The following is a 10,841-nucleotide window of genomic DNA, read 5'->3' as shown; positions in this document are numbered from 1 at the left end:
CAGAAAGAATTGAATATTAAGAGTTTTTATAAATTTTGTTAAATATACAGCTCTTGTTTGAGCTCCATTCTCTTGTGGGGTGGGGTGGGGGAATATATATATATATACATTTTTTTAACATTATTTTAATATCATTTCAATTATACATTTTTTAATAAAATAATATTACACGTAAATTTAAAACTTTTCTTTATTTTTAACCACACATTTATTATCAATACACTATTCAAAAATTCATTATCATCTCAAAATGGGGCTCAAACAAGGTGGTTGCAATCTAGTGGAATAAATTCTTAGTTGTACAAATTACTTGCTATCAAAAATCTACATAAAAATAGAGAGTTAACTACTCGAAATACAAGGATAAGACTCCAACAACATAAAAAAAAACATATCCATCGTTCTAATTGAATAATAAAGCAAAAAACAGCTTATCTCCGCCATGGAATTAATTAATCAGTGGCCATTCCTTAGCAATTTTAGACGCTGCACCGACTTGATAAAAGTTCTGCAAAACAAATTCCAAATTTATGTAATTTTTTTATTATTACCAATTTTAAAAAATAAAATATTATATATGACTTGGAAATTGTTAATTTATTAATTAATTATATGATAATAGTTTAATGGAGACTTACCCCCAAGGCATATCTCCAGCAAGCAGCCAATCACCTTCTTTATCTTGATATGTAAGCTTGTAGCCCTGCACTTTTTCCTGATTAAACACACAAAAAAAAAAATAATAATAATAAATTAATCCTTCAATAAACTGTCTTCCCAAATTAAAAATAAAAAAATAAAAAAAATTCTATTAATTACATGTTAAATTAGTCACAAAAATATAAAATTGCTTAAATTTGAATATGAGTTATGAAAACAGTGATATATTACGAAATTTGTGCTACTTACATTATCAAACATGGCCATCACGGCGTCAATTAACGTTTGATAAGAATGGTGTTGGCTTAAGTCTACCTTTCTTGCTATCCCAACTCCTTCCATCTTAACTTTAACGTACATGTAATTGGATCTTCCTCTGCCACTTCCGCCACGGCCACCGTTCTCGACCGTCACATAGTTCATGGTGGCGTTGCAGCCATGGCGGTTGTGGTGGTGGTGGCAAATCTTCTTCCTCCAAGAGTTAATTGGTGGCCAGCCCACAACCCCATCTTCCTCATCACAAAGATCAATATGATCCAACAACGACAACGTTCGAGGGATTTCTACATTCTTGATTTCCTCAAAAGTTTCATCAAAACTTCGTTTTTTCTTCATTAATCTGCAATCTTCCTCTTCTTCTTGATCTTCGTTGCGATAATTAAGGTCGAACCCTTCATCTAAATTGCTCGGAAGTGCGAGTTTCAGTTGCAACTTCATGTCTTCCAAGAACAATACAAGTCACCCACAAATCAATATAAAATGAACTTCTAGTCTAGACAGAGAAATGGGTTTCAAGGGATTTGTGTATATATTATATCGAGGGGTGGGGTAGGCATAGACAAGAGTGAGGTGATGTGGGCAACACTTTTGCAAGTATGTCTTTGCCATTGCTAGACTTTTAGCCGACACAAATGCTAGGGTGTTCCCCATTGTTAATCCTATTTGGAGCCGACAATAGGGTTTATTGATTACAATGAATTTCCTATGTTGAGTGGTAATTCAACACACATTCAATGCGCGTCCCCCTCTGTCTTACCAACTCTTTATGCCATTTTGTTACTAGACTAGACGATGCACAATTTCATATGTATTGTGTTGGACGTGGTACTAGCCAAAACTTTATATCTATTTATCTTATGAAGTTGCTTTCTTTTAGCCTTTATCTCGTGACCAACGTGCGAAGCTACCTTCTTTTGGATGCACACTAGAATATAAAATCTCCGAGATTATACTTCAGCTATACTCTTACCAACTCTTTATGCCATTTTGTTACACTAGACTAGACGATACACAATTTCATATGTATTGTGTTGGACGTGGTACTAGCCAAAACTTTATATCTATTTATCTTATGAAGTTGCTTTCTTTTAGCTTTTATCTCGTGACCAACGTGCGAAGCTACCTTCTTTTGGATGCACACTAGAATATAAAATCTCCGAGATTATACTTCAGCTATATTTAATTATGGGTAATTGACACAAAAAGTCTCTACCTTTCAAATTTATTGAGAAAAAATGTCCCAACCTTTCATTTTTTGACATTTTTACCCTTAACTTTTACGTTTCTTTGCGCAGAATGTCATTTTCATTAGTTTTTGACAATTTTACCCCCCATTCAAATTAAACAAAAAGAAAAAAAAATAAAGGACTAATTGCAATAATATTCCCAAATTTTCAAAAAAAAATGACAAATAGGTCACAATTTATTGTGAACTGAAAAATTTTAAAATAACCCAAAAAAGAAGAAGGAAAACTTGAATGTACAGAAAAATAATCAAGAAATAGATAAATTTTTGAATCATAGCCAATGAAACTGAAAATATTCAAAAATGGATAAGCATAAATCTCAATTTTTATTCAGTAAAGAGTAGATGGAAGGCTTGAGGCAAAAATCAAGTACTCTTAAAAAATTTTCATTTCCATTAGTTATGATTAAAAAAAAAAATTCTCCATTTCTTGATTATTTCCTTGTACATTCAAGTTTCTTTTCTCCATTTAATTTTAAAATTTTTTAGTTCACAATAAATTATGACTGATTTATAATTTTTTCAAAAATTTGGGACTATAATTACAATTAATTCTTTTTTTTTTCTTTTTTTCTTTTTTTTGTTTCATTTCAATGGAGGGTAAAATCGTCAAAAGAATCTTCTGTGCAAAGAAATGTAGAAGGTAGGGAAAAAAATGTCAAAAAATGAAAGGTAGAAATATTTTCAATAATAAACTTGAAAGGTAAGGACGTTTTGTGCTAATTACCCTTTAATTATATCTATATTTTTCAAGATTTTAGAGTTGTAATGCGTGTGTTTGTGCCCACATCTTCAAATATCGTAATTTTAGATAAAATGAAGCTTTTTTTAAGGCTCTCGTTTACTAACATCATCCTGTCAAATTTCATGTATACCAAGATTCAGTTAAATAGTATTGTATCTTCTCGTCTACGTCTAACTCTGCAATCTACTCATCTTTTTAATCTTCAAACGTGGGAAGAAAGTAGAATTGTCTTTTGGGATAAGTTTTATGTAGATTTTAGTCCAAATTTTCATAACTATGATCAGCTTAGCATCAAATCGGACCTATAACCCACTAACCTTCTCGGGGCACAAGCTTGTATAGAGCATGAGTACGCTCCTTGCCCTATTTCCCGAGGGAAATTGCGGGTCGTCAGCCTTCCTACGAATCATTTAACTTGAGCCATTGAGAAGGGAAACAGATGGAGAGTTGATGACACACGCTCAGTGAGAGGTTCAAGATTTTAGAGTTGTAATGCGTGTGTTTGTGCCCACATCTTCAAATATCGTAATTTTAGATAAAATGAAGCTTTTTTTAAGGCTCTCGTTTACTAGCATCATCCTGTCAAATTTCATGTATACCAAGATTCAGTTAAATAGTATTGTATCTTCTCGTCTACGTCTAACTCTGCAATCTACTCATCTTTTTAATCTTCAAACGTGGGAAGAAAGTAGAATTGTCTTTTGGGATAAGTTTTATGTAGATTTTAGTCCAAATTTTCATAATTATGATCAGCTTAGCATCAAATCGGACCTATAACCCACTAACCTTCTCGGGGCACAAGCTTGTATAGAGCATGAGTACGCTCCTTGCCCTATTTCCCGAGGGAAATTGCGGGTCGTCAGCCTTCCTACGAATCATTTAACTTGAGCCATTGAGAAGGGAAACAGATGGAGAGTTGATGACACACGCTCAGTGAGAGCGTGAGACATTAGGACTTCCAATTCTAGCGGGGTCCGGTTGCTTTAGGAAGAGCCAAACCCTAGATTTTTTAGTCAAAAAGATAAAGTAGTGTTATTAAAGTAGGGTAGGGTTCTTTAGCCCATTTCTTGTCATTGTTGTAATCCAACCTCAGGACATGCTTTGGACGACATGTTTTTTAACATTCATGCACTTTTACTCACTTTACCATCTAATTTCTCACTAATTATGAGGAAATTCAATGTTTGTCCAACATTCAATTTTAAAGACATATTAGTTTCAAGTAGATAAAATTCTTAAATTCAAATTTGTTGCAATCGATTTATGAAAATGCGCAAGCATAAATGTTTTGATTAAAAGTATAAATAACGATAGTTAGAAGTTCATAAGGAAAGTTCACATCGAGCCCTTGACCCAAAAAAATTGTCTAAAAATTTTTCTTAAAAATTACCATATTTCCAAGGATCAAAAATTTTCCAGTTCATTGAAAAGTCAACTTTAAAAACTCGTGATCATATTCCATGTTTGGGACTTTAGAGGTTGAATCAGCACAATCGATTTCACGTTCTGTACTGGCTCATTTGAAGACCCTTCATGAAACTCGTGATCATATGAAGCAATGTTCAAATGAATTAGTACAGAACATGAAATTGACTATGCTGATTCAACCTCTAAGTTAATGTGACAAAATCTTTTGCTTTTCTAAAACAAATGTTGAAGAAAATAAAATCAATGAGTAATGCTATTAAATTATAAGTGTCACTTAATATCACTTAGCACCGTCCACACTGATATTGTAATATTAGAAGTGCTAAATAGCATTACACATTAATAAATCTCGATTAGGATAGCTTAACAAATTTCATGTCCGAAATACAGTCACGTGGTTACAAGGTGAATAACCCTAGACAAGTACGATAAACAAATCAATAATCATGTCTTTGTGTTCTTTGTAATTTATTTATGCAACAAAAAATTGAATATAGAATAGATTAAAATATGTTTTTGTTTTGTAATTGTTAATCTTTATGTTATATTCTTTCCTAAATAACAATGTAATGACTGCATCACCTAAAGCACAAGATATGTGTTGAATTTGACAACATTGTCTCTTCTCAACCATACATGTAGATTCTTATGAGAAGATTGAGAGGGAACACAAGTCACGTGGATAGCATGTGATTATTCCACCAAAACACAAGGGTATTATTTTCTTGTCTACATCTGCACGAGTGGATTTGAGCCCACATGTGCTGTATTTCATTTTATATAATTATGTAGAGCTAAACTGAAATGAAAATGATAGATAGGATTACATCTAAATCTATCTTAATAAACTTCCTTTAATTATTTTGTTATTATTTTATTTTTTATTTTTCAAATTAGTCCTAAATATGAAAAATTTTACTTGTTAATTAAACTCACTAATCATCATAATGGCCAAAAAATTGGAGGTAATTATATTCAAACTACCGTTTTTTTATAATTGCACCACATTTTAATTGTAATGAACCTTAACTTTGGCTCAATTCCGCACTTAAGTCTTATCTTCAACATTATATTAATTGCATCTGTATCATAATTTATATTCAAAAGATTCGTTAGGAGGACTAAAAAGGGAGTTATTTTCCTCTCTTATTTTAAACCAAAAATAAATAAATAAATAAAAGAATATTTTGACTCTCATTTACATGCACACTAGCGAAATATTTGGACAAAAATCATAATTAGAGATATAATGCGCTAATTTAAAAATAAAGGATAAAAAGGTAAAATAAAGTTAGAAATATAAGTGCAAAAATTAGAGTTTTTCTTTGTCATTAAAATGTAGTGCAGATCATAAAATTATTGAGCATAAAATCTGATAATTTTAATTTAGAATCTTAAATCTTTTTTGAATGTGACAAATATCTTATATGCATCTAGTAGTTTTCTAGAAAGTAGTTTCCAATTAACATTGGATCATCATAATCTCTATTTTCTTGAATTTCACTAAACTCTGAAATTAGTTACTGTTTCTTGAATTAATTATATGTGACTTGTTATTAGTCAACAGTGACTAAACAGGTCCTCCTTTTCTCTAGCCATTCCCACCTCAACCTCTCATTCAAAGAGGTCCCCAATTTATTAAATTTTCTCATTCAAAGAAGTCCCCAATTTGTAATATTTTTTTTCATTCGAGGACCGCTAAACCTCCACCCACCCCCATTCCCCAATTTCTAAGAGGTCCCCAGTTTGATGAATTAATGGTAATTCCGGGGCTCTTGTTGCATGTGTACCCAATTGATGGTTTATGTCTAAAAGTTCGGTAAGAAGTCATCAAATAATAAAGTATGTGCATGCATGTGAATCTGTGTAGACTTTTGTATTTATATACGGATATAAATATGATTTGTAAAACGGATGTTAACAAGAAGTTGTGTGATTGTCATAAACCGGAATTTTGGGCTTGCATGTCATAATCAAAGTATGAGAGAATGCCACAAGCAAAATTTGGGGGTCGGGGGAACACCACAAACCAGCAAGGAGTGGGGGACAACGTAAGTTTGTTTTTGTTCTTTTGTTTTTTGTTTTTTTTTTGTTTTTGTTTTTTTTTAGTTTGTTTGTTTGTTTTTTTTTGGGTAATTCTCATTGAAATTAATTAAAGAAAGGTTGAAATGTGACCTTCATGTGATTTTTTGTGTATTTTGTGCGGAAGATAATGCATTGGGAGTGATTGTGTGATATAATGAAAGGATGACGACAAATCCATTGTAAATTATAAGATCTGGCTTGCCATAGAGGCCATAAGTGATGGATGAACGGGGCATTTTTCCCTAAATAAATTGCTAATTCATACAATTGATTATTGAAATTAATTAAAGAAAGGTTGAAATGTGACCTTCATGTGATTTTTTGTGTATTTTGTGCGGAAGATAATGCATTGGGAGTGATTGTGTGATATAATGAAAGGATGACGACAAATCCATTGTAAATTATAAGATCTGGCTTGCCATAGAGGCCATAAGTGATGGATGAACGGGGCATTTTTCCCTAAATAAATTGCTAATTCATACAGTTGATTAAATATCTACTAAATAAATTTTGAAGAATATCAAACTACATTTTATGACTATCTAAAAACTTTACATAATAATAATTATTATTTAATTTATTAATTAAAGAATTTTCACTTGTATTTTATACAAACACAGTATTTCAAAGACAACTAGGTGATGACCTATATTTTTTAAAATATTAAGGATCGACTTGCAAAAGAAGGCATAGGTGGGAGACAAATATATAGCAAAATTTTAGCTTTGTGAAATGATACAATTTGATTAATATTTTTGAAAATTTGCACTAATTGTCCTCGGACTATAGGGTTTATGACAAACCCATCCTCATTCTAGTTTTTACGGCCGTGCCTTTTCAGCTAATGGCCAATCTGAGTCCAACGTGCTCTAACACATTCGTCATTCAGTACACAATTATAGAAAACACTCGACATGACATTACCACGAACAAAATTATAATTTATTTTTCTTTGATAATATCATCTTTAACGATCTAATATAGCATACCCAACATATTATTTTACGTCCCAAATCGTTCACTATACATTGCTGGGCCAAAATTCATACTAAATTTCTAAATAAAACTAAAACTTTTGACAAATAGGGAGTCTTGATTGTTTGTCTGTACACATCAGGCAATTTCTGCCCCAATTGGTCCAAATCAAAAACAGAAAAGAACTGGGTTAAAATAAACCAATTGCATTCATTACTGTCAGAAATGGTGGCTAGACAGTGTGTGCTGTGTGTTCCTCTTTTGGTAACCCTAACTTCAATGCATTTCTAAGTGAATTAATGTTTGTTTGTGCCCCGTCGATGTTTGTCCCGTTTAGTCAATGTCAGTAGCTCCACTTAAAATGCCAACGTTCCTAATCTTGAATCCACATATAAAATTGATTCTAAGCATCTCCCTAGCATTGTTGGAGAATCTTCTTCTTCTTCTTGTTTTTGGGTTTAAAGAAACTACACGAACTATCTTATTCATATGAAATTTACTTAATATGCAAAGCGAAATTTAAACAAAAAAATTTTAATTCTCACCAAAAATCTTCTCCGTGCTTAGAAAGAACATGTGATGAAGAATTATACATTTCATGAATTCATTGAATAACACTCTTCATCTGCAATCCACAGCTGTCCAAACTTCTAATCTCTAATAGAATTCCACACATGGAACAAGATTTGGAGAATTCGGGGCTTTTTCCTTTTTTGTGCTAGTAAGAATATAATTGTAGTCTTTTTTGAAACTTTTCAAACTCTAGCAGCCTATTAATATGAGTCCAATAAGGCTTGGCTCGTCTCTTAAACTAAACTCGATTCAATATTTAATTAATCCAATTAATTAAATGTTGACCATGAATTAATTAATCCAGATCTATTAACAAACAATCTAATTAATTAATTGTTCAACACTTATCAATTAATTAATTAGTAAATCTCATTCTTTTAGCTCTCCTTTTGTATGTGACCCATTAAGTTCTCATCATGATATCTAACGATATGAATTATTATTTTCAATTTATCATCAATTCACATTTGTCGTCACAGATTGAGATCTAGCAATTAGTCAGGCAGTATATGTGGCGAAAAATGTCACATAGTATGATAAAATCAAACTCATTTATTTACCATAAAACTACAGTCCAGACTTGAGCATGGAGAATAATAAAAATCAGGGAATATAAATGAGATCTTTCCAGATGAACAGATTTTCAATGTGGAGGGTATGTAGATATAATGAATTATTTATCCAAATTCATCATTCTACTAGACTATTCAAGTCATCAAAAGAAGAAATTCTTGTTTGACTTGAAGTGCTATTATTGGGAGAATCTTATTCTCTACAGACGGGTCCAGATCAGATTATTACGTTGTATATTCCTAAAGAAGGGGTCCCTCAAATACTCAACCAGTGTCATTCATCCATCTATGCTTGACACTTTGGTGCATGAAAGACGGCCACTAAAATCCTAGGCCTTCAATATTCTAGAATGCTTTTAAGTTTGTAAAGAGGTATGACAGATGTTAACGCATGAAAAATATCTCGGGAAAGATGCCTCTAAATAGCAGTCTTGAGGTAGAGCCTTTTGATGTGTGAGAGATTGTATTTTATGGGGTCATTCTCTTCATCGTTCTCAAATTAGTATATACCTGTTGTAGTTGATTGTGTCTCCAAATGGGTGAAGGTGGTAGTATTTTGGTGATTAGGTTCCTAAAGAATTACATTTTCACCCGTTATAGCATACCTCAAGCTATCATAAGTGATGAGGACAAACACTTTTGCAATAGTTAATTTGAGTCCTTATTAGCTAAATATTGCGTCCGACACCGCATAGCTATCCTTTATCACCCTTATACCAGCGGACAAGTTGAAATTTCCAATCAAGAATTAAAATGGATATTTGATGTAACTGCGAGTTATTCGAGAAATGATTGGTTTAAGAAACTTGACGATGCTTGTGGGCTTATAGAACAGCTCTCAAAACATCTATAGGAATGTCTCGTTATTGTTTAACTTTTGGAAAAGCGTGCTATTTACCAATTGAGTTGGGACACCAAGCTTACTGGGCAGTTAGGGACTTGAAACTTTAATTTGAAGGCAGCTAGTGAAAAGAGATTACTTTACTTGAATGAAATTGATGAGTTTCAATTAAAAGCCTATTATAACGCAAAGCTCTATAAGGAGTGCACCGAATTATCTTCTTGAATCACCTAACATCAATCAATAATCTTCAAAATATTAACTGTACAGGCGAGCAAAGCCAACCCTAAATTTTGAATGCCCTGTGAAAAATTTGGAAGTGTCACTCTCTTTTTTAATTAAGAAATATACGTAAAGGGAAAAAAAAATATAGTGGGTGAATTAATGGGCGACTTTTCTTAAATGAACTCCAATTTTTTGCTTATAGGAGAAATAATCTTTGTTGAACTAATAGAAACTTTTCCAAGAGTAAGCCATTAATTGGAAAAGAAGTTAAATTAATTAACTTTTGTTTCTCAATAATATGTCAAATTAAAAATGAGGTCGATATTATTTTAACAATTCTCCGTGTTTTTCCCCCCTAAATATTATGCAATTTAAGTTGACAACAAAGGAAAAATTCTCTTCTAAAATAAATTCTTTAACATAACAAAAATATAAATATAACCGATTATATCAATTGGTACCACTATAATTACGGGACCATGTGTGGTCGCACCACTTGTACACTCTCAAGGCAAGGCCTAAACGTGAGTGGGCACCAAGAAATAACCAATACTATAATCTTTAGTGTACTAGCTAGGATCACACAAGAAAAAATAAAAAGCAAATCTCTCTCTATGAAGTCCATAGTGAAAACCCAAGGATAGCTAACTAAGAGGGGGGAGGGGGGAGGGGTGAATTGGTTATATAAACTTTTTCGAAAATTAATTCTAGATTTAAATCAATACAAAAGTAAATGAATCAATTAATCAAATAGCCACAAATACGATAACAAGCAAAGAACAATATAAGGATTTGAGTAATAAACAAATGTAAAAACTATAAGTCAACAGGAATGGAAGCCAAACGATATGTTGTGGAGGTTCAATCCAATGCAATGATCTACGTCCCCGTTACCAAGCTCTCCAAACAAGCAAGGCATTTTTCACTATATTGATTGACTTATGGTGCAATCCAACTTTCTACAAAACTTTTGGTGACTTACAAATAAGGACACCGATCTTTTACAACGTTCAGCTTTCCGACACCTCAACACGACCCACACTATTGAGTTTTACGGGATTTCAATATGACCCACACGGTGACTTACAACAAGGAACATCAATCCTTACACAATATTGAGCTTTCCGAGACTTCAACACGACCCACACTTTATTAAAGTAATTTTACAATCAAATCCTCTCTTAATAAATAATACAAAACAAATTAAGTATT

At 32.2% G+C, this 10,841-nt stretch overlaps 1 protein-coding gene across 2 annotated transcripts; it reads right to left on the bottom strand.

Annotated features, from left to right (window-relative positions):
* Nucleotides 1–225: 225 nt before the first annotated feature.
* Nucleotides 226–1,465, bottom strand: LOC111400014 (auxin-responsive protein IAA29-like). 2 transcript variants are annotated; one of them, XM_023027492.1, is made up of 3 exons: nucleotides 976–1,465; nucleotides 639–715; nucleotides 226–508 (listed from the first exon to the last, which is right to left on the bottom strand). In XM_023027492.1, the coding sequence occupies exons 1-3, from the start codon at nucleotides 1,375–1,377 to the stop codon at nucleotides 457–459; spliced, it is 531 nt and encodes a 176-aa protein (XP_022883260.1). In that variant the 5' UTR covers nucleotides 1,378–1,465; the 3' UTR covers nucleotides 226–456. The 2 variants fall into 2 exon arrangements, with proteins under 2 accessions (XP_022883260.1, XP_022883259.1); XM_023027491.1 differs by having other exon boundaries at nucleotides 910–1,463.
* Between the last annotated feature and the right edge of the window lie 9,376 nt (nucleotides 1,466–10,841).

Source organism: Olea europaea, chromosome 9, assembly GCF_002742605.1.
Source record: "Olea europaea var. sylvestris chromosome 9, O_europaea_v1, whole genome shotgun sequence".
In the NCBI taxonomy this organism is placed as follows: Eukaryota; Viridiplantae; Streptophyta; class Magnoliopsida; order Lamiales; family Oleaceae; genus Olea; species Olea europaea.
This window is presented reverse-complemented; position numbering and strand designations above follow the sequence as displayed.

Excerpts from the sequence above, each read along its gene's own strand:
- LOC111400014 (XM_023027491.1), bottom strand. The coding sequence starts at position 1,377 with ATGAAGTTGCAACTGAAACTCGCACTTCCGAGCAATTTAGATGAAGGG. Across the intron at positions 716-909 it reads TGATGGCCATGTTTGATAAT|GAAAAAGTGCAGGGCTACAA; the intron begins GTAAGTAGCACA and ends GTGTTTAATCAG. Across the intron at positions 509-638 it reads GCTGGAGATATGCCTTGGGG|AACTTTTATCAAGTCGGTGC; the intron begins GTAAGTCTCCAT and ends TTTGTTTTGCAG.